Here is a 24,808-nt window from a genome sequence, read left to right on the forward strand (position 1 = left end):
TCTTTCCTTTTCTGGACAAGTCTCACACAAGACCCGTCTGTAGGACATTTCCTAGAGAGTATTGTAAGAAAGTCTACATAGCCAAGAACCTAACTATGCAGGGAACAGATTTTCTAACTCAGGTTCCTAAGGCTGTCCAGATTATAGAGTCTGATAAGACCAGAGGAAGTAATAGATTTTAACAAAAGCAGAGATAATTTCCTGGGGTTTCTTTGATGACGATTGTTTGACTCAGTTGAAAATGTCTGAAGGTATACAAAAATTCACATGTAAGTGTACAATCCACACACTGATCCTTACTGTCTTTACAAACTTGATTCAAGTGTAAGATTCACTGTCTTGGGACTTCCCCGGCAGTCCAATGGTTATGACTCCATGCTTCCATTGCATTGGGGTGCAGGCTCAATCCCTGGTCAAGGGAACCAAGATCCCTCAGACAGCTTGGCGTGGCCAAAAGCAAAAGCAACAAACAAACAAACAAAACAAAACAAAACAAAAAACGATTCACTATTTTACTATTTATCTTCAGTCTGGAAAGCGACAGACTCTGCCATGCGGAGAAGTGATGGAACTTCTCTGGTAAGTTGAAAAGTTCCTGGTCCTCATTCTGAGACCTGTTCTCACCAAGTTCCTTCATCTTCTTCATTTCTCTCCCTTCTTCCTTGCTTCCCTTCCTCCTCTTCAATGCAGAGAATATACATTCCCTGCCTCTCCTATGCCTTTCCACCCAGCTGTGTCTCTGAATACCACCCCCGCTAAGGGCTATACGAGGATAATTAGACAATTATTAGAGTCAAGGGCTTGGAGAGCTGTTACAATTGAGAAGAGCTTTCTGCTTATAGATATGTTGGAGTTTGTTTGGATTGGTGAGGAAACACTGCTGTTGTTAAAGCAAAGTCTGGAGACACTGGCCTGCCTCTCTTCTCTCACAACTAGCTGGGAGGAGATGGAAAGCAGAGAGTTTTGTTTTGTTTCATTTTTTTATTTGTTTTTTTTTTTTTTTAATGTAAGTACTGGACCTGTTAGGATTGTACTCTAAGGACAAACTTAGGATTTTATCTAAGGAGGATGGACATCAACTGCTCACACCCAGAAGGTGAGGATCAAAGATGCTCTTTCAGGGACACATGGGAGTTGCTCTGTCTCCAGTAGATGAAGAGGGCTCTCAGTCACAATTATCCTTCAATTTTCCCTGAGTCCTTGGTTTCCTATTGCTGCAGAACAAATTATCACTAACTTTACTGGAATTAAAACAACACAAATTTATTATCTCAGTGTTTCAGGATGTCAGAAGCCTGAGCATGGTATGACTGGGTTCTGTTCAAGGGCACAGAAGGTTAAACCAAGGTGTCGGGTGATTGTGTTGTAATTTCAGCTCTACTAGAGAAACATATGCTTCCAAGCTCCCTCAGTTTTTCGGCAGAAATCATTTTCTCTGCAGTTGTGGGACTGAGGTCCATGTTGTCTTGCTCTCAGTCCTGAGCTGCTGCTCTCAGGTCCCTGAGATGTGGCTCCTCCCACAGGCCTTCTCACATTTGGAATTTCTGACTTTTGGAAGCTTCCAGCCACTTTTAAGGGCTGTCCCAAGTAAATCAGCCCCACCACGATTATCTCCATTTTTATCAACTCAAAGTCAACTAATTTGGTGTCTAATCATGGAAGTAATGTTCCATCAAACCCCAGGTTGCTCCTGCACTGAAAGATAGGGGATCACACAAAGGTGTAACATTAGGAAGCAGAGATAATGGGGGCTATACTAGAATTCTATGCATCACAATAATGATAACGTACTTTGCTAAGCCCTAGAGTTGATGTTAGAAGACTAGGAAAGTATTGTTGGGCCTGGGGACACCCCCCTCTTTTCCTCAAAGAAAGTGATCTTGCTTGAAATAATCCTTTCTTTTGTTTTTGACTCCTCTCTCCCAGCACCTTTCTGCCTTTAAAACCCCTCTATTTTGTATAGCTCCTCAGATGGCCTTTCTGTTTGCTAGATGGGATGCTGCCCCCATTCATTAATCATTTAATAAAGCCAATTAGATCCTCTAATTTACTGTTGATTTTTTTTTTTAAGCACATTTAAGTGGCAGGTGCAAAACGGCATATGTTTGACTCTAGAAAAAAGAACAATATATTTGGGATAACTTTACCAGCTCTCTGCCTCATGGTAAATTCCACAAGGGTGAACAAAGGCTGTGTCTGAATCTCTACTCTTTTCTCACTACCTAGCAAACCCAAGCAACCTAGTCTGCATACAGTATAAAAGCTCAACAAATAATTGTGAAACGAATGAAGTTTATACATGAAATGCCCATTGAGAAATTATTTCTGCTCCAACTGCTTGATTATTTGCTGAAACATCACCATCAAACTCTGGTTCTCACATCAAGTGATGTGTTCACTTAACCTGATGCTTCATTATTTTCTCATTGTTCTTATACCAAAAATGAAAAGACATATATTTCCAAGATGAGTGTTCTCTCTCTATAAAACAGGGGCATCTTTCCCATCAGGCTTTTTCTTCTTTCTCCCTCCAATTTCCCTCATTATCCCAGCTCTCTGGAGTCTGCAGTAGGCAGCGCGACTCCCTGTTTCCCCGCAGCGGGCTGCACTAACTGGGAAAAGCAACTCCAAATTCTGTTCTCAAGTGTTGAAACCTCTGAGCGCCAGGGGTGGGGTGTCAGGCACAGTAAAGCACTCTGCAGGGAGCACTCTGCGAGCCCGGTTTCTGCCCGCTCGCATCTCACCGCTGCAAGACCATCTAAGCCAGCCGGGACGCCCACCTCTGGGCCCGCCTGGAGCGCCGGCTCTCCACTGTACGGCGGCGCCTCGGTCAAGATGGCTGCGCCCGCGGCCGACACCCAAGGGCGCCGCCATCGCAGCTGACGGACCGGCAGAGGCCGCGCTCTGGGTGGCCGCCATGTCGGCCTCCGCCTTCGCCCTGATCCTGACAAAGCCAGAGACCGTGGACCGGAGGAGGAGTGCGGGGTCGGCCGAACAGGCCGGGTGTCCCCCGGAGATGGCTGTGTCGGAGCCCGGGGCCAGCGCCGCGGTGAGCGCGATGATGGGGAAGGGTGGTCTGGTGGTCAGATGTGGTCTAATCGGGCGTCAGTGACTGGAGGGTTACTGTGGTCTGTGAAGATAGGTGATTCGGGAATTGGAGTCGGTACTGGAAGGCCTTTTGCAGGGGTGGGGGAATGGCGTTAGCATCCTCAGGGATCTATGGAGTAGTGCTAGGGAGGCGTCTGTGGAGTCAGTGACTGCTGCAGTTTAAGGAAGTCACTGTGTGAGGGATCTGCGGTGACAGTGTTGGGGGGGTCTGTGGCACTCACTGAAAATTCAGAGTTTGCAAGACCATGGGGATCAGAAATGGGGGCTTTGTGGTGTATCAAAGATTGGGGAGGTCTGGGGAGGTCACAATTGGGAATGTCTATGAGAGCCAGCACTTATGGTGCCTGTGGTAGAGACTGGATATTCCGTGACTGTGTGTAGAGGTGCAGGAAGGTCAGTTAGTAGTTTATTGCAATAGTTAAAAGGAAGAAATGATGATGGTTCACAGTAGGACTGTAGAAGTGAAATGAAAAATCAACTTAGAGCATGTCTGGAGATGAGCAAGTAGGACTTACTGATGAATTGATGTGGAGCAAGAGGGAAGAGAAGAATCAAGATTTACAACTAGACTTTTTGGAACTGGGTAGATTCCATTTTCTGAGAAAGGGTTGTGTTGGAGAAGACCAGATTTTGTTACAGGAAGGGGGACCCCTTCCAGCACCTGTGAGTGAGTTCTTGTCTAACACTCAGAAATGAATTGTCCAAGGAGACAGGGGTGCTGACAAAGCAAGACGTTTTATTGGGAAGGGGGTGGGGTGGGGGAGGGAGCAGGAGAGTAAGGGAACTCTGCCAGGTGGCTTGCAGTCTCAGGTTTTATGGTGATAGGATTAGTTTCCTGATTGTCTCTGGCCAAGCATTCTGACTCAGGGTCCTTCCTGGTGGTGCACACAACCATTCATCCAAGATGGATTCCAGCGAGGAGGATTCTGAGAGGTTGCTAGGACATATGGACTTGACGTCTCCTTTTGACCTTTCCTGAATTCTTCCTGTTGGTAGTGGCTTGTTAGTTCCAGTTCCTTACCAGGACCTCCTGTCATAAAATAACTCATGAGAATGGTTACTGTGGTGCCTGGCCAGGGTAGGTGGTTTCAGTCAGTGTTCCCCTAACAATTTGATGGACTAAATGGGAGCCAGGGTGGATAATCATGGTTCTGTTTGAGCCATATCAAGATGCCCATTACAAGTTCAAGTAGAGTTGTTGAGTAATTGTTAGATATATGAATCTAGAACTTAGGACAGATCTGGACTAGGAAATCCATATTTGAAAGGCATCAGCGTAAAGATGGCATTTAAAGCCATAATATTGGATGAAATCACCTAGGAAGAGATGGCAGATAGGGAAGAAAAGAGGGCAAAGGTCAGAGTTCTGGGTCAATCTGATGTTTTGAGCTCTGGTGGAGGAGAAGGAGGAGCAGGAGGAGGGAGAGGGGTAGGAGAGGGGGAGGAGGAGAAGAATGAGGAGTAGCCACTGAGGTAGGAGGAAAACTGTGTAAATGTGTTGTCAAAGAAGCATCAAGAAGATTTTCAAGACAGTGGAAGTAGTCAGTCCCCAGAAGTATGACCATGGAGAATTTGACTTTGGCAAGATGTAGCTCCATGGTTATTTTGATTGATTTGAGCTCTTTTAGTGGAATGATGGGGGTAAATTCCTGTTGGAATGAGTTGAAAGAATGGAAGGTAATGAAGTAGAGACAGCAAGTATAGACAACTTTAAGAGTTTTGCTCATGAGGGGAGCAAAGAAATGGACACTGGATGGGATGTGAGATTAACAGAGGATTTTCTTCAAATGAATGATATTAAGGCAACTTTGTGTGTCAATGGAAATCACCCAGTAGAAAGGGAGAAATAGATGGCACAAAGAAGAAAGAGGTTAATTGCAGGGCAAAGTCCTTGAGAAGGCATTTGAGGATGGGATCCAGAGCATAAGTGGAGAAACTTGCCTTAAAATCTCTTCCATTTTAACAGAAGGAAAGACAGATTATGTGAGTTTGGAAACAGGTTGGTGGAATTAGTGATAGTAAGGAAAAGCAGTTCTCCTCTGTTTACATTTATTTCCTCTTTGATGTATAAGGCAGATTCATCAGCTGAGAGTGGGAAAGGAGTGGAAGTTGGAGATTTCAGAGTGGATGAGGAGAATGTTTGGAATAATCATCTTGGAATGAGGAATAGGAAACTGACAGTATCAGATGCCCATTTGAGATATGTGTTAGAAATTTAAAGTGAGTCCAGTCAGCACACTTGTTTGCTTTTTCTCTTGGAATGTTCAGCTGCAAAGGTGCAGGCAGAGATTAAGGGGAGAGTTGGGTTTGACCAAGGTTGATGTTTTGCTAGGTGAGTGAAGAAGAGGAGCAAGGAAGTTAAAGGTGTTTTCAGTGGAGTGTATATGGTATTAGAATACTGAATCTAAACATTGTAGGTGGCATAGTGATGGCGAGGTCTATGGAATGGATGGGTGATTAATAGATGACTGAGTCTGGGTGGAAGAAAAGATTGCTGGAGTCAGAAAAGAGCTCTCTCCAGAATATTGAAAGGCTTTTCTGCATTGATGTAGAGATAGTGCAGGGGCTATGGTGAAAAGGAATCTAGTGTTCAAGTTTTCAGTGAATGAGGGAGGATGACTATGCAGAAAAGTTGACATAAGAGGCCTGAAACAGTTATCCTTAGGAAGGTCTGATTGCAACATTTGGCCAAAAACTGAGAACTTTGATTTCAGGAGGGTTCCTGCTATTGCCAGGAATTTTAAAAGTGGCTCACTCTGCCTAAACTATGTAAACAATGTGGTTTATGTTGAATACCTGATTTCTTTCTAGGAATGTGGGTCTTTTGTATATGCTAGTCGGAGAGTGCCTACGTGACCAACCCCTAGGAAACACCTTGGGCACTGAGTTTCTAATCAGCTTCCTTGGTAAACAACATTTTTTTAAAAAATTGAAGTATAGTTGATTTATGATGTTGTGTTAGTTTCTGGTGTACAGCAAAGTGAAAAAAATATATATACTTTTTCATATTTTTTTCATTATGGTTTATTACAAGACATTGAATATAATTCCCTGTGCCATACAGTAGGACCTTGCTGTTTATCTATTTTATATATAGTAGTTTGTATCTGCTAATCCTAAACTCTTAATTGATATCATATGGTATTTGTCTTTCTCTGTCTGACTTACTTCACTTAGTATAATAATTTCTAGGTCCATCCATGTTGCTGCAAATGGCATAATTTCATTCTTTTCTATGGCTGAGTGGGATTCCATTGTATATGTGTACACCACGTCTTCTTTATCCATTCATCTGTCAATGAACCTTTAGGCTGCTTCCATGTCTTGGCTATTGTAAATAGTGCTGCAGTGAACATAGGGGTGCATGTATCTTTTTGAATTAGAGTTTTCATCTTTTTTGAATATATGCCCAAGAATGGGATTGCTGGATCATATGGCAACTCTATTTTTAGTTTCTTAAGGAACCTCCATACTGTTTTCCATAGTGGCTGTACCAATTTACATTCCTATCAGTAGTGTAGCAGGGTTCTATTTTCTCCATACCCTCTCTAGCATTTATTGTTTGTAGACTTTTTAATAATGGCCATTCTGATCAGTGTGAGGTGATTCCTCATTATAGTTTTGATTTGCATTTCTCTAATAATTAGCGATGTTGAACATCTTTTCATGTGCCTGTTGGCCATCTGTATGTCTTCTTTGGAGAAATGTCTATTTAGGTCTTCTTCCCATTTTTTTTATTGGATTGTTTGGGGGTTTTTTTGTTATTGAGTTGTATGAGCTGTTTGTATACTTTGGAAATTAAGCCCTTGTCAGTAGCATTGTTCAGTAAACAACATTTCACATGTGTTAGCACAACTCATTTCTGAAAGAATTAAGTATGTGCTGTGTGACTCTACTGAGAAAGGACTCTTAGAAACTTGTTCCTGGCTTCCTCTGGACTTCACCTAATGCAACTTTTTCCTTAGCTGATTTTGCTTTGAATTCTTTTGCTGTGTACATCATAGCTATGAGTGCAGCTATATGCTGAACCCTGTGAGTCCTTCTAGTGAATCATTGAACCAGACTGTTAATGGGTTAAAGTCTGGTGATACTCTAAATGAGATAGAGATTTTGAAGGATGAATGAAAAACAGTTAAATGTATAATTTACTTCATTTTCAGGCCCTGAGGTACATGGGTTGGGGTGGAGGTGGGCAAACAACCTCTGCAGGGGGTCACTGTAAGGGAGCAGAATCCTTAGGAGACTAGTCGGTTTTGGTTAAATCAAGCAGGTGAAGGGAATGGCTAAAGAGGGTGAGCATGTAGTGGAGTTTACTTGCAGTGATTAGGATTTCTGTAAAGGCCACTGTTTGAAAGTTCTGTTGGTGTCCGTGATTGGGGATTGATAGGATTTGGGGTCATATCAGAGATAGGAGATTGATATGTTCCACTGGTATCGATAGTTGAAGAACCTGTGGGCATATGTGATCAGAGTGTCTGTGGGGCAAGTGATTGGGGAGACATGTTGCTGTTAATGATTGGGAGGTTTGGTGGGTCCAGTCATTTTGGAATTCTACACTTAGTAATTAGGAAGGACCATCCTGGCTCAGTGGTTGGAAGGCCAGTGACAATTAATGACAGGGGTTTGTAGGACTCAGTGACTGGAAGTTTGTGAGGTCAGAGATTGGTGACACATGCAGCTAATTGATTGGTGGTTTATGGCCACCGGGGTGATCTTTAAATGTTAAACAGACATGTTTGAATGTATATTTATTAGTTTCAAAATTCTCCAGTAGCTGCCTAATAAGAGGAGAACTTAACATGCTTTAATTTCTCCACTGTCCCCAACCAGTTATATGCCTGCTTATTTTTCTTACATCATACCTCTTGATTGTTAAGGATATTTTTATAACAATTGCACAAGAATATTATCAAGTTACTCGGATGTAAATAGACATTTAATGGTTTTATTATTCACAGTTCTCTCTTGTATATTATTCTTTCCCAGTCTTGAAATCTTTATTCTGATCTAATTTTCCTTCTTTTAAAAATCATTCCTCTTCTTCTTCTCTTCCTCTCTGTCCTCTTCCTACCACATTCCCAGTTTCTCCCTCCCTCCTTCTCTTTATTTCTAAAGTACATAGGTAATATACTTTCTGCATCCTAAAATACCTTACTTCTGCTTCCAAACGTAAATGATTTTTTGACTGGTCATAAAAACCCAGGGTCTCAATTCTTCTACCTCAGAACTCTATAAACACTACTCCATAGTCTTTAGTTACAGAAGAAAAGATGAAGACTGATTCTAGTTTGTGTTTGTTGTAATTGTCTTTCTCTCCGATAATCATATGATTTTTTTTTCAAAGTACCATAGACTGAATGGCTTATAAACAACAGAAATTTGTTTCTGACAGTTCTGGAGGATAGAAGTCTGAGATCAGGTTGGAATCTGGTGACAGCTCTCTTTTAGGTTTCAGACTTCTCGTTGGACCCTCACTTGGCAGAAAGAGCAGAGAGAGGAAGCAAGCTGTCTCATGACTCTCATAAGGGCACTGAACCCATTCATGAAGACTCTACTCTCATGATCTCATCTAATCCTAATTATCTCCCTAAGACCCTATCTCCTAATGTCATCACATTGGAGGGCCAGGTTTCAACAATGAATTGGGGGGACATAAGCATTCAGTCCGTTATAGGACATTTTCTAACGTGATTTTTGTCTCTCGAAAATAAAAGTGCAAAGTTGGGTAAAAAATAAGCCCCCTGTATAACATTATGATCAACAGTGAATGGTAAGGTAACAACAAGGCATTATTATTTTGTCCAAACCTCTCACTGATGTGGATAATGTTAAACTGAACTAGGAATATGCTATTACAGGGATCAGTAACATTCAAAGATGTGACTATGGCCTTTACCAAGAAGGAATGGGAGCAACTAGATCCTGCTCAGAAGAGCCTGTACAAGGATGTGATGCTGGAGAATTACAGCAACCTAGCCTCAATGGGTAAGAATGATTCTTTCATAATTCAGAATGTGCCTACTGTGATGCCTTCTTTCTGAAGTCCTTGATAACTTTATCCTTGTTTTTTATGAATCAAAGAGTTTTAATCCCCTTTGGGTACTAGCCAGAATACTTGTGCTCCTGCCTCAAAAATGGAGGATCTACTCAGATGGGGTACATGGGCATCTGTACTGTGAAATTTCAAAAGCCACATATTCTTTTATCCTTTAAAAGCTCCGAAGCTCAAATGGTAGGGCTTGATTTCTGGAATGTTTGTTGTTCTAACCCTCAATTTCTATCTTTTCTCATGAGTAGGGTATCAAGCTCTCAAACCAGACATGATATGCAAATTGGAAAAAGGAGAAGAGCCATGGCTGGGGAAGGGGAAAAGACCCAAACAAGGTAGGTGGTCTGAGTGAAATAGCAAGACCCAAGGAAACAGGAGCCAATGGAAGTAAGTTCCTAGTTTCTTGGTGGTTTGGAATTCTTCTTTTCTTCCACATTTTTATTATTTATTATTTATTAATTTTTTCATATATATTTTTTCTTTTTATTTAAGTATAATTGATTTACAATATTATGTTAATTTCAGGAGTACAGGAAAGTGATTCAGTTATACATACATATATATCTATTTTTTTTTAAGATTCTTTTCCCTGTTCATGTCTTAGTTACTGTCTCAGATTCAGGACAAGCTTATAGCCTTAATTACATGCTCTGCCAGACCCAACTGTCCCCTAGTATTAACCTATTCTTATACCGGTTCACTAGTTCAGAGTCTCCTCCCCTCCCTCATGGTAAATTTCTCTTGTGGTGATTTATATCTTTTCCTGCTGGCCAAAGTCAGTTGGGACTGGCCCAAATCATCATTGTAAGAGGTTCTTATAATGTTACACCTCAAAGGGAAAGGTTTGGATTTTGATCCCTTTCTTCCCAGAAGGATATTTTCCTCTATCCTCCCCAGCATCCTTGGGCATTGGAAGATGTAGCCTTTGTCATGCTACATAAAAGTTCTTGTTATACTCTTTCTCTCAGGATGCTTGCTTCATTTACAATTTCCTAAATGAAAAGAAGCTGGCAACTCTAATTCTTCCTACTATAAGTATACCACTACTTTATGTATACTTATAAAAATTGATCTACACCATGGAAACTAATCTCTTAAAAGTCCTCCATAAAAAGTAATAGTATTTCCCAGCTATACATTCAAACACTTCAACTCTTTTCTGTTTGAACCCAGTTTTCACTTTACCCATGTAATTACATTATTATTATTATATTAATCATGGGTGGTAGCAGTGGAACATCCTTTCCTGCTTGATCCCTCAGTCACCTGTATGCTGTTCAGTACTCTTTGATGAACTTACCTTATTTTCTCTTATTTTGGCTCTTTGGGGAGCAATAACAAAATTTTACTTGCACTATCCTAAGTAAATGGGGGAATTTATTATAAGGATTCTTGTAACCTAAGGGGTGATACTTCAGCCGGGGACTAGAGCCAGTACTGGGAAGCCATTAGGAGCTGGGGTTACACAAATGGTGTCTTTGAGGACACATGAACTTACATCTCTGCTTCTCTGTGGATGTATGCTTTATTCTTTGTACTGATGAACTTTCTGTTTACATAGAGAAAATATGGCTTTATAGTACTTGTATCATTTTTAAATTTAGCACACAATAGAGACTAACTAGAGTCTAAATTTTTAGGAGGCATGCTCTTATAGGACATCTTGGCTTGAGCCAGCTGTCTCCAACTATGACTATAGAGAGTTGGATGAATATAGTATAGGCTGTAGGAGCCAGATACTATGGGTGGATTGGCAGTTATTAAAGCTGGGCAGCTTGCACTGAGGAGAGATGTCAAAGAAGCGTCAACTACAATTATAAGCTTTTAACTTCATCTATTTTTTATTCACTGCTCCTTGTGTTTATTTCATCTTTTATCCCAGGTTGCAAGGTCATATTTATAAACAGCCAAAGCTTTTTCTCATCACCATTATCAATTTTCTTTTCCTGTTTTTACTACAGCACTTTCCCCCTCAAGTGACATTTGCGCTTGATAAAGATAGGGACATTTGCACTTGATATTTCATTCACTTTAGGATACTAGGCTTGAATAAAGACTCAACCCCACAACAGGGAATTTCTTTATAAGTTGTATTCCAAAATATGAGAGTGCAAAGATTCATGAGAGTGTCTCATTGAATTCCACTTTAGAAGAAGTCCAGCAAGATGATCATCAGCTAGAGAACCAACAGGAATCTCAAAACAAAGTCCTTAGGGAAGTTGCATTCAAGAAAACAACCCTGACTAAGAAAAAGGGCCATGAATGTAGTTCATTGGGGGAAAAAAATGTGAGTACAAAACATGTTCCTTCAAGAAAACAGCTTCTTAAATTTGATTCACATGGAAAGAATTTAGATTTACCTGGTGACCTAAGAAACTATGCAGAAAAGAAACCTCACATAGCTAAAGAGCATAGGAAATCATTCAGCCATAGCTTATCTGATACAAAGAAAGACAAAAATCAAACTGGAAAAAAATGTGAGAAATTATCCAACCATAGCTCACCTGATAGGCCTGAGAAAACTCAAACTGGCAAGAAACATACTAAACGGGACAAAATTCAAACTGGAGAAAAACATGAGAAATCATCCAGCTGCAGCTCATCTCTTACTAAGTGTGACAAAATTCAGAATAAAGTGAAACTGTATGAATGTAATGAATGTGGGAAGGTTCTCAGCCATAAACAAGGACTCGTTGACCATCAAAGAATTCACACAGGGGAGAAACCATATGAATGTAATGAATGTGGGATAGCCTTTAGCCAAAAATCACACCTTGTTGTACACCAGAGAACTCACACTGGAGAAAAACCATATGAGTGTATTCAGTGTGGCAAAGCCCATGGTCATAAACATGCCCTCACTGACCATCTGAGAGTTCATACTGGGGAGAAGCCCTATGAATGTACTGAATGTGGGAAAACTTTCAGACATAGCTCAAACCTTATTCAACATGTGAGATCTCACACAGGCGAGAAGCCCTATGAATGTAAGGAATGTGGAAAGTCCTTTAGGTATAACTCATCTCTTACTGAACATGTGAGAACTCATACAGGGGAGATACCATATGAATGTAATGAATGTGGAAAAGCCTTTAAGTATAGCTCATCCCTTACTAAACATATGAGAATTCATACAGGTGAGAAACCCTTTCAATGCAATGAATGTGGGAAAGCTTTCAACAAGAAGTCACACCTCATTATACATCAAAGAACTCATACTAAAGAGAAACCATATAAATGTAATGAATGTGGAAAAGTCTTTGGACATAGCTCATCTCTTACTTACCATATGAGAACTCATACAGGTGAAAGTCCATTTGAGTGCAATCAGTGTGGGAAGGCCTTCAAACAAATTGAAGGTCTTACTCAACATCAGAGAGTTCATACTGGGGAAAAGCCCTATGAATGTAATGAATGTGGGAAAGCCTTTAGCCAAAAGTCACACCTCATTGTACATCAGAGAACTCATACTGGGGAGAAACCCTATGAATGTAATGAATGTGGGAAAGCCTTCAATGCAAAGTCACAACTTGTTATACACCAGAGATCCCACACTGGAGAGAAACCTTATGAATGTAACAAATGTGGAAAAGCCTTCAAACAAAATGCATCCCTTACCAAACATATGAAAACTCATTCAGAAGAGAAATCTCATGAATGAAAGTAGTGTGGGAAATCTGAACTGAAGGTTTTATTTAATTTTAGAAATATTCTGAATTTAAAGTATGTTAGAAAGCCTTTAACAAGAAGTCACACCTCATTACACATGAGAGAATTTGGAAATGAATCTTCACATAGAAGAAATGGATGGAAAGTTTAAGCTTGATACTAAACCTTTTATATAAAATATTGTTTTAAAAATAATTATTATAAATGATCTATATATTTGGATTGAAATATAAAGCTTTTAAAATTGTTAATAAATTGAATAATCAGAGCACTAGAGAAACAAATTACATATTCTGGACAATTCCTGAGTTGCTGAGTGTTGTGTACTTAAGCACCACATGTGAGAATTGAATTTGCATATTTGTTTATTGCCATGTATAAATGTGTGTGACCATTGGTATGAATTTCATCTTTGATGCTATCACATGGCTCTTTCTTAATGTCTTTGCTAGCCTCTGCATCAGCAGAAAACTTTATAAAAGGGTTATTATTTATGTAAAAATGTTAACACAAAATTAAGAGAAAATGAAGGAAATCAGCTGAGGACACACAGGTGCTGGTAGGGAATGCTATCCGAGATATATTGTTGAGTGAAAAAAGCAGGTTTCTCAACTGTGTATATAGCTTGTTCCCACTTGTGTACAAAAGGGTGTGTGTGTGTTTGCCTGTGTGTGTGTGTGTGTAATGTATGTGAATAGATTGGCTTGAAAAAATACAGAAGAAACTTAGTGGTTGCCATTGGGCACCAGAATATAGGAATGGGGTCTGGGATAGGAGAGAGACGTCTTTTTTTTTTTTAAGCTCTTTATTGGAATATAATTGCTTTACACTCTTGTACCAGCTTTTGAGGTACACCAAAGTGAATCTGCTGTATTTATACATATATCCCCATATGAGACCTCCTTTTTATTGTATACTGTTTAAATTTTTAAGTCATGTACATATATTATTTTCACAATTAAAATCCTTTTAATATGTATAAATCAACACGAATGAAAGTTTTCACTGAACCCACTCCATGATGTTATTTGACAAAGTTAAATTTCTATGTTTATTCATGAGTGAGGATATGGTATTAAATTTGATATTGAATTCACAAAGGCTTTTTCTATCAAACATATTCTTTCATTAAAATAATGAATCACAACTATAAGCACTGTGTTTCTTTTATTCACCGTATTTTTGAAGACTGAAGATGAACTGTAATTGCAGCTGAGTGAAAGTGATTTTCTAAACAATCATTCAATTTTATCTCATATTCAAGGTGCTTATACATAAATACCTCATTCTGGGATTTCAAATATATTGCAACAAATGACAGTACTTCCTGTTCTTGCCCAATAGCAGACCTTGTTAATGGATCATTGCACTCTTTCTGAGTGAATCTAGACTTGGCCTCAGAATCATTCTTAAGCATGCATTCCAGAAGGTACTGTTAATCAATTTGGGTTTGCACAGGAAACCTATTTTCCTGTTTTTACTCATGAGTCATAGGTTAAAAAATACAGCTGAACTGTTCTAGAATTTAAGTTGTTACACTAAAAACAGTAACATAAGACAAAAATGGTTTTGTAATATAAGGTAATAATAATATTGATATGTATGTCATCTTTTACATTTTTCAGAGCACATTCACTACATTACCTGATTTGTTCCTCAGAATAAACATATAAGTTGGTAAGAAAAACTTATCAAGTCATGGCCAATAATTCTCCACAAATATTTCACCTAGATACTAGCCTTGCATAATTATGGACCCTCAACCATATGTGATTAAATGCTATCTTTGCCAGTATTTCCCATTCCAGTGCCTGCTTTCTTGACCTCATTTTGGAGAATTAAAAGGTATTAATATTTAGACTGGAACTTTGTGTGTACGCGCATGCACACATATGCACATGCATGAATTGAACAATCAACTCATGGATATTATGCTGTCACTACCAAGTAACTTATTTACTCTCAGGGGAAGAAAATGAAATGCAAAAGCCATTTCCATCAGTAATTTATTACCAAGTGAAAATCTGGTATTATGCACAGAATGAATGATCACTGTCCAGAGGTATTGAAAATCTGCAGTTTTTAGAGGAATAAACCAGTGCACATATGGCTATATTAAATTTCTTACACCTCTTGGAGAACCCACAGTAGTACCACACCTGGGATGGTCAAGATTATAGGTATCCCTGAACAATAAAAATGAATGCTAAAAGTCATCCTGTGCAGTAAAAAATGAATTAAAATTTAGCATTAGTGAATGAGGAAATGATGTCTAAAAATGATTTAAGGTGAACAATGAAAGAAAACAGACATACAGATGTGAGACTAAGTCAGTGATACACAAGCTTGGGTATGCGTCACAATGGCCTGGAGGGCTTGTTAAAACAGACTTTAGAAATGGGCCCCACCCACAAAATTTCTGATTCAGTAGATGAGTGATAGGGCCTGAGAATTTGCATTTTAAATAAGTTCCCAGAAGATGCTGATCCTTCTCTTCTGGGGACCACAGTTTGAGAATCACTCATCTGAATAATTGTTTGAGTAAAATTTAAAAATATTTTAAAATGTTCCTGAGACACTTCTTCAATATAAAGAAGAGGAAGGGGCATATATCCATAAGGTTAATTATTAACTTTTTTTTAAGATTTATTTTATTATTTATTTATTTATTTTTGGCTGTGTTGGGTCTTCATTGCAGTCCAGAGACTTTCTCTAGCTGTAGCTCGCAGGCTCAGTAGTTGTGGCACATGGGCTTAGTTGCTCCTTAGCATGTGGGATCTTCCTGGAGCAGGGCTTGAACCCACGTCCCCTGTGTTGGCAGGCAGATTCTAAACCACTGTGCCACCAGGGAAGTCCCTATAAACAGTTTTAAAGCATTTATTCAAGAAATATTAATCATCTACTATATGCTGGGCACTATTCTAAGTCTTGGAGATATAGCAATCAACAAAACATGAAGAAAAGAAATCTTGTCCTCAGAGAGCTTAATTCTAGAGTGGGAGACAGTCAATAAATCTAAACATAGTCATCCCTTGGTATCCACAGGAGACTGGTTCCAGGACCAGCCACAGATACCAAAATATGCAAATGCTTAAGTCCTATAATTAGCCCTCCAAATCCATGGTTCCATATCTAAGGATTCAACCAGCCATGGATCATGCAGTACTGTATATATTTGTTGAAAAAAAACATGTATAATTGGACCCACACTGTTCAACCTGTGTTATTCAAGTCAACTGTAATTACAATATAGAGTATGACAGAGGGTGACAAGAGGTATGGCAAAAAAACAGGGAAGGGGAATGCAATTATAAGAGAATGCAGTTTTAAATATGGTGGTAGTGGTGAAGGAGTAAGCTCAAGCTCACTTAGCGGTGACACAATCTTGAAGAGCATGGAAGCAAGTCATGTATATATGATGGAAAACCATTCCGGGCATACATCTTTTAGAATCTGAGCGTGTGGGAAGAGAAAGAAAGATGCTGAATTCCTCTGACATACAGAAGAAGAAAAAGTAAGAAAATTATCTATTAAATCAAGATTTTAAAAATAATGAGGTTTTCAAGAGAGGTAGAAAGCAAGATTTCTTATACACTGCTTTTGGTAGTCAAGTTTGTAAACCTATTTATGTGTAAATCTGACACTATACATCAAAGCCTTAAAATGTTTTGCACTCCTACTTCCAGAAATCTATTCTATGATACACAATCAGGGTGCACTATAATTATCACAGAACACAAAGAAGCTGGATAAAACAATCAATTAAATAAACTATGACACCCTCATAAGATAGAAGTTGGTATGGCAGAGGGGGATAATTTGAGAGAAAACATGCAGGCTTTTTTACATGAAAAACCACATGACTGAGTTCATAGCAACCACAGCTACTGAAAAATGAGGGGAGAATCCCAGAAAAGAGAGACTCAAAGAGGGGAGAACCCAAATTATGTGAATAAACTCTGCCCAAGTCTCTGGCTGACCCTTGAACCATGCATGTATGGTGCAACTCTTAACCCTTTTGTCTTCTGAACTGAGCTTTCATTTGTACTGCTCCCCCAGAGACAGAGTCTAAAGTTTGTGTTTAACGATGTTAATAGAACAAAACATTAACATTCCTCTAAGAAATATAATGGAATCCAAAATTGCCACAACTTATTGTTCATGATATCTAGAATACAAGAAAAACTTACCTGACATTCAAAGAATTAGGAAAATGTGACCCCATTTCAAGAAAACAGACAACCAACAGAAATTGGAATAAGCAGATGATATTAATGTAGCTATTATAACTATGCTTAATGAAATAAAATATGTTCAAAATGAATATAAAGATTTTCAACACAGCGAAGAAATAGAAACTACAAAGAAAAATCAAAGGAAAATTCTAGAACTGAAGAATATGTCTGAAATTTAAAATTCACAGGATAAGTTTACCAAATGTAAGTTACAGGGGAGTCATTGACTTGAAATAGATCAGTAGACATGATCAAACAAGTGAGAGAAAAATGATAAAAACACATTAACCTGTGACCTGTGGGACAAAAAAAAAAAAAAAACCTTGCATACATGTAGATGAAGTCCCAAAAGGAGAGTGAGGAGAGAATGGGACATACAAAATATTTGAAGATATAATGGCTGACATTTCTCCCAAGTTTGGTAAGTGATATAAATGTACTGATTTGAGAATCTCAACAAACTCCAAGCAGAATAAAAATGAAGAAAACCATGATCAGGCATATCCTAGACAAGCTCTAGAACTTAAAGATAGAAATAAAATCTTGAAAGCCGGGGAGGGGGGGGACATTGTATGTGATAAAAACAATTTTAATGATTGGTGACATCATCAGTAGAGGCCAGAAGACAGTGGATCAGTATCCTTAAAATACTCTAGGGAAAAAAACAAAACAAAACAAAAAAAAAAGAAAACCTTCAACCTCAACCTCATATTCTATATCCAGCAAAAATATCCTTTAAGAATGGAGGTGAAATAATGACATTTTAGATAAATGAATTAAGATAATTTATCACCAAAGACCATAAAGTTCTTCAGGTTGAAAGGAAATAATACCAGATGGAAACTCAGTTCTTCAGGAAGCATCAAAAGCATCAGAAATGGCAAGTATATAGGTAAATATAAAAGACTATTTTAACCTGTTAATTTCTTTAAAATATTTAGGATTGTGTAAAACAAAACTTTTGTAACATTGCCTTATGTGGTCATAAGGTACTTGGATACAATAAATATGACAACTCCAGAATAAAGAAAGGGGGGTGGACCTTTACTGTAGAAAAGTTTCTAAATTTTATGTGCTATGGTAAATATCAATTACAAGTAGATGGAAAGTCAAGGATGTATAGAGCAATCCCTAGAGAAACCATTAAAGAGTAAAGTAGAGGTATAGCCAGAAACACAGCAGATAAACTTAAATGATCCTCTGAAAAGTATTCTAAAATTCCTAATGGAAGCAGGAAGGGAGGTACAGAGGAACAAAATCAAAGGGTACAAACCATATAAATAATAAGATGGTGGATCTAAATCCAACCATAGCAATAATTACATTAAAAGTTAATTGGACTAAAAACTCCAATTAAAAGGCAGAGCTTTATATAATGGAGGGGAAAAAAAGCAAGACCCAGTTTTATGTTCTCTACAAGATCCAAACTTTAAAAAGTCACAAATGAGTTAAAATTAAATGGATTGAAAATGGTATATACAAATAGTAAGCATCCAAAGGCTGGGAATGGCTATATTAATAGCAGATAAAACAGACTTTCTCTCTCTTTTAGCTTTTTAACTTTTTAAAATTGAAGTATAGTTGACTTACAATATTATATAAATTTCAGGTTACAGGATAGTGATTCAGAATTTTTAAAGATTATACTCCATTTATAGCTATTATAAGATATTGGCTATATTCCCTGTGCTGTACAATATATCCTTGTAGCTTATTTTATACGTAGTAGTTTGTACCTCTTAATCCCCTACCCCTATCTTTCCCCTTCCCTCTTCTCTCTCCCCACTGGTAACTACTGGTTTGTTTCTTGTATCTGTGAGTCTGTTTCTTTTTTGTTATATTCATTAGTTTTATTTTTTAGATACCATATATAAATGATAACATACAGCATTTGTCTTTCTCTCTCTGACTTAATTCACTAAGCATGATACCTTCCAAGTTCTTGTTGTTGCAAATGGCAAAATCTCATTCTTTTTTATGACTATCATTCCATTGTACATGTATACCACATCTTCTTTATTCATTCATCTGTTGATGGACACATAAGTTGCTTCCATCTCTTGGCTATTGTAAATAATGGTGCTGTGAGCATTGGGGTGCATGTATCTTTTCAAATTAGTGTTTCTGTTTTCTTCAGATATATACCCAAGAGTGGAATTGCTGGGTTATATGGTAGTTCTATTTTTAGTGTTTTTGAGGAAACTCCGTACTGTTTTCCACAGTGGCTGCACCAATTTACATTCCCACAGTGTACTATGGTTGCCTTTTCTCTACATCCTCTCCAACATTTGTTATTTGTAGTCTTTTTAATGGTAGCCATTCTGACAGGTGTGAGGTGAAATCTCATTTTGGTTTTGATTTGCATCTCTCTGATGACTGGCGATGTTGAGCATCTTTTCATGTGTGTGTTGCCCATCCGTATGTCTTCTCTGGAAAAATGTCTATTGAGGTCTGGTGCCCATTTTTAAATAAAAACAAACTTCTTGATAGAGTGTTAACACACATAAAGTGGGCCAATTTAAAAAGATATAAGGATCAATTCATCAGGAATACATAACATACATAAATGTCTGTGCACCTAAAACAGAGTCGCAAGGTACAGGCATACTTTGGAGATATTGCAGATCTGGTTCCAGACAACCGCAATAAAGTGAATATCACAAAAAAACAAATCACATGAATTTTCTAGTTTCCCAGTGCATATATAAATCATATTTACATTATACTGTAGCCTATAGTGTACAATAGCATTATGTCTAAAAAATGTACATACCTTCATTAAAAAATACTTTATTGCTAAAAAATGCTAACCATCATCTGGTCCTTCAGTGAGTCGTAATCCTTTTGCTGGTGGAGGGTCTTGCCTCGATGGTAATGGCTGCTGACTAATCAGGGTAGTGGCTGCTGAAGGTTGGGATGGCTGTGGCAATTTTGGAAGACAACAATATTTATGGCCCCCAAAACAACTGCAATAATAACATCAGAGATCACTGATTACAGATCACCACAACAAATATAATAATAATGAAAAAGTTTGAAATATTGTGAGCATTATCAAAATGTGACACAGAGACACAAAGTGAACAAATGCTGTGAGAAAAATGGCACTGATAGACTAGCTCAATGCAAGGTTGCCACAAATCTTCAATCTGTAACAGACATTTTTTTTTTCCTGCCACGTGCAATAAAATGAGATATGCCTGTATATGAAGCAGAAATTGAAAGAATTAAACAGAGATAGCAATATTCCACAATTGTAGTTGAAGATTTTCATATCCCCCTCTAGGCAATTGATAGAAAAAACTAGACAGAAAAAATTAGTAAAGACATAGACTACCTGAAGAACGCTATGAAAAACCTTGATATTTCTAGAACATTAGCTCTACAACTGCAGAATATACAATTTTTTCAAGTGCACATGGTATGTACACCAAAAATGCTGGGCCACAATACCAGTCTTGATACACTTAAAACAACTGAAATCATACAGAGTTTTTCTCTGACCACAATACAATTGTGTTTGGGATCTCTGGAGGCAGATTCTGAGACAGAGTTGAATTTTCAGATGTTTATTAAAGATCAATACCCATGAAAGGAAGGGGAAGAAGCAGGATTGGGCAAAGAAAGAAGTTTAAATACATTATAGGCCCCCAGAAGCTAACCTGGTGAGGAGCTCTGTGGTGAGTGTTTTTCTCATCCAAGTGTCCTGTATTGGGTCTTCATACCCTGACCCCAACCTTGTTCACTGACCAGATGCAGGTTTCCCTGCAAACGGCATGACAGCTCTCTGTCACTGAGGCCCACATTTAAGTAGCTGACAGCTAGAAATTGTCTTCTAATTGTATTCCCCACAGTTGAGCAGTAAGATCTTCCTTGCAGAAGAATCTGGATATGCAACTCTATGTCTATCATAATCTATCCCTTGCTCTGCTCAGATATACTTCATGTATCTATATCTGTATCTATATCTATATCTATATATCCTATATAGCATTATATCTTGGCTGCACTGCTAACAAGCTGTATCACCTTTTGGTACCTGAAATTTCTCCTCTGTAAAATAGGAATAATAATGGTTTTCCCCTCAGCATTAAATTAGATTACAGGTCAGCAAATTTTTTCTGTAAAGGGACAGATGGTAAATATGTTAGACTTGGGGGGCGCATATGGTTTTTGTCACAACTCCTCAACTCTGCTGTTATAACACAAAAGCAGTTGTAGATAATATGTAAATAAGCATGGTCAATAAAACTTTATTTATTAAAACAGACAGCAGGCCAGATTTGCCCAAGGGCTGTAGATTGTGGACCCCTGAATTAGATTATACATGTAAAAGAACAATTAACTTAGGGTCTCATAAGGCCAAGGAGACTCCCCTGATCTTTGGCAAGGAATTTCCCCCAAAAACAGCAGTGTGCGGCCATTCCCAACAGAGAGAGTCACCTGAATCAAGATGTGGAGGTAGGATCAGGATGTCAGATCCAGGGATGTGAGAAGTGGTTTATACTTGCTATTATTCTGTTGAGAAATCCCTTCTTCACTTTGTTTTCCTGACGAATTACTGCTCCTCTTCCAAGACTCAAGTTTTAAAAATCACATCCTACGCCTTCCTGAGAGCACTTCCCACGCCCCCACCGCTACCACCCAGTCCCTGACAGAGTCAGCCACCTCTTACTGTGTCCCCACAGCACTGAGCATGCCCTTGTCAGTTCACTGATCACACTGAGTTGCCATCATCAGATAGAGCTCCTCTCTTGCATCTTCAAGCATGGCAATAATAAATGCGTGTGATTGAAGGAATGAATGAGTTTTACATTACAGAGAAAGATTTGGGAGACATAAATATATATCTAACAAATCAGGGGAGCTAATCTGATTCTGACACAGTTTTGCCCTGAGTAGCTGTCAGGCCAAAGGGGAGAAAGACACAAATACTGAAATCCCAGTCCCAGGCAACAAAATGGCTGTGACAGAGGAAGGCATATGCAGCTGTGCCCATAAAAAGGAATAGATGCCTGGGGGATCTGGAAAAACCTAGAGCGAAGAGCATGCTGGAGCCCAGCTTTGAAGCATGAATAGTAGTTCTCGTGGCATATGGTTGGAAAGAACATTCCAGAAGCATGAAGTTCACTGTATCTGGTTTTAAAGAGCTGAGTGACCCCTGAGAATTAATCTCCATTGTCTTTAAGCATTAGTTAGGGCTGGTTCTTCTGTAGTAATGTTAAAAGGTAAACTAAGGCATGTTAAAATTTTTAAGAGTTTATTTGAGCAAAAACTGATTCGAATTGGGCAGCACCAAACCAGAGGTGGTTAGAAGCTCTGGCAGGAGCTAGGGGCAGACTTTTACAGAGAAGACCCAGAAGCAAAGCAAGGAAATTATTTGCTTGTGGTTTAAGCACTTGCCTTATTTTAGTTTCCCTTATTTGGAAAAGCTTGTTGGCTGTTTGTGATTGGTTGCCTTTAGGTTTTGATTTCTTAACACTGAGGCATTGACATGCTTAGGTTTTGGTTTGCTTACGAAGGCTGCTATGGCATTAGAATCATCTCAGTCTAATGGCCCCCTTGTTTAATGAATTTAACAGTAATAACACTATACGGTATTTATTATTAAAAAACTGTAGATTCTCAGAATGGGAAAAAATAATTGCCTATGAAACAACGGACAAAGGATTAACCTCCAAAATATACAAGCAGCTCATGAAGCTTAATACCAAAAAACCAAATAACCCAATCCACAAATGGGCAGAAGACCTAAATAGACATTTCTCCAAAGAAGACATACAGATGGCCAACAAACACATGAAAAGATGCTCAACATCACTCATCATCAGAGAAATGCAAGTCAAAGCCACAGTGAGGTATCACCTCACACCCATCAGAATGGCCATCATCACAAAATCTGGAAACAACAAATGTTGGAGAGGGTGTGGAGAAAAGGGAACTCTCCTGCACTGTTGGTGGGAATGTAAGTTAGTACAGCCACTATGGAAAACAATTTGGAGGTTCCTTAAAAAACTACAAATAGAACTACCATATGATCCAGTCATCCCACTCCTGGGCATATACCCAAAGAAAACCATAATCCCAAAAGAAACTTGTACCATAATGTTTATTGCAGCACTATTTACAATAGCCAGGACATGGAAGCAACCTAAATGCCCATCAACAAATGAATGGATACAGAAGATGTGGCATATATATACAATGGAATATTACTCAGCTATAAAAAGGGATGAGATGGAGCTATATGTAATGAGGTGGATAGACCTACAGTCTGTCATACAGAGTGAAGTAAGTCAGAAAGAGAAGGACAAATATTGTATGCTAACTCACATATACGGAATCTAAAAATGGTACTGATGAAAGTGACAAGAACAAGGACGCAGATACAGAGAATGGACTGGAGAACTCGAGGTTTGGGAGGGGGCGGGGGGTGAAGGGGAAGCTGAGATGAAGCAAGAGAGTAGCACAGACATATATATACTACCAACTGTAAAATAGATAGTCAGTGGGAAGTTGTTGTATAACAAAGAGAGTTCAACTCGAGGATGGAAGATGCTTTAGAGGACTGGGGCGGGGAGTCAAGGAAGGGAGGGAATACGGGGATATGTGTATAAAAACAGACAATTGAACTTGGTGTACCCCCAAAAAAATTAAAAAAAAAAAAAGACTAAAAAAAACAAAAACAAAAACAAAAAAAAACTGTAGATTCTGGGACTTCCCTGGCAGTCCAGTGGTTAAGACTTTGCTTTATGGTGCAGGGGATGCATGTTCGATCCCTGGTTGGGGAGCTAAGATCCTACATGCCTCCCCGCCAAAAAACCAAAACATAAAACAGAAGCAGTATTGTAACAAATTCAATAACAACTTTAAAAGTGGTCCACATTAAAAAAAAAATCTTAAAAAAACCCCCGTAGATCCCAAAATGCTTTTCACTACACTGACGCTGTAACTTTCTTATGTCAGCAAGCATTGAAATACCCAAATGAGTATTTCACAGCCTTCCTCTACTTTACAAAATAGAAAGGACTGAGGGAAACTGGCTGACCCGAGTCCGCAGAGCAAGTTCAGGATCAGGTTGAGAGGCGAACCCAGGAGTTCTGAATTATCCTTCAGAGTTTAACCCCAAACACTTTCCCTCTGCTGCTATCCGATGTGCCTTTAGCAGGGGCAGAGACTTCCCATCCCAATCAGGAAAAGTGCTCCTGGGAGAAGACATTTGAATTTCATTTTTCAGGATGATGATCAGGGAGTTCGCCAGATGAAAGGCAACCTGACTTCCCCTCTCCCAGGGCTGTCTCTGAGGGAGAACACTGCACCATCCTGACTTTTCCACCTCAGTTAACACCTACTTCGGTAAACACACAATAAGTGCTCAATAAGCATTTACCGTTATTATTACTATATCTCAGATTGGCAAAGTGAGACAATGTGATGTAGATCAAATGACAAACCCTCTCCGACTTTTCCTCATCGGCTTCACAGGAAGCGCTTCCCCTGCTTCGCTGTTCCACTTCCCCATCTTTGCACCTTCCTGCTGAGTTTCCATTTTAAACACGTCTTAGCTGAAATAGTCCATCTTCATATACCTGGAATTCTGTCCTAGTTTATGTCTCTGCTCCTTTATTGTTCCCGTACACCTTTTCGGTAGCTCCTGTGTTCCACTTCTCACCTACTTTGCTCTGAGAATTTTCTGCTGTACGGCACCAACACCTACTCGAAATATGGCGCCTCCTAGTCTGTCACA

General features: G+C 38.8%; 1 protein-coding gene across 1 annotated transcript; it reads left to right on the forward strand.

The window, feature by feature from the left end:
- Positions 1 to 2,906: 2,906 nt before the first annotated feature.
- ZFP37 (ZFP37 zinc finger protein) lies at positions 2,907 to 13,973 on the forward strand. Its single transcript, XM_057720130.1, has 4 exons — positions 2,907 to 3,049; positions 8,967 to 9,093; positions 9,406 to 9,492; positions 11,308 to 13,973. Exons 1-4 carry the CDS (start codon positions 2,918 to 2,920, stop codon positions 12,816 to 12,818), a joined length of 1,857 nt encoding a protein of 618 aa, XP_057576113.1. The 5' UTR covers positions 2,907 to 2,917; the 3' UTR covers positions 12,819 to 13,973.
- Positions 13,974 to 24,808: the final 10,835 nt, after the last annotated feature.

This window comes from Hippopotamus amphibius, chromosome 2 (assembly GCF_030028045.1).
Source record: "Hippopotamus amphibius kiboko isolate mHipAmp2 chromosome 2, mHipAmp2.hap2, whole genome shotgun sequence".
Classification (NCBI taxonomy): Eukaryota; Metazoa; Chordata; class Mammalia; order Artiodactyla; family Hippopotamidae; genus Hippopotamus; species Hippopotamus amphibius.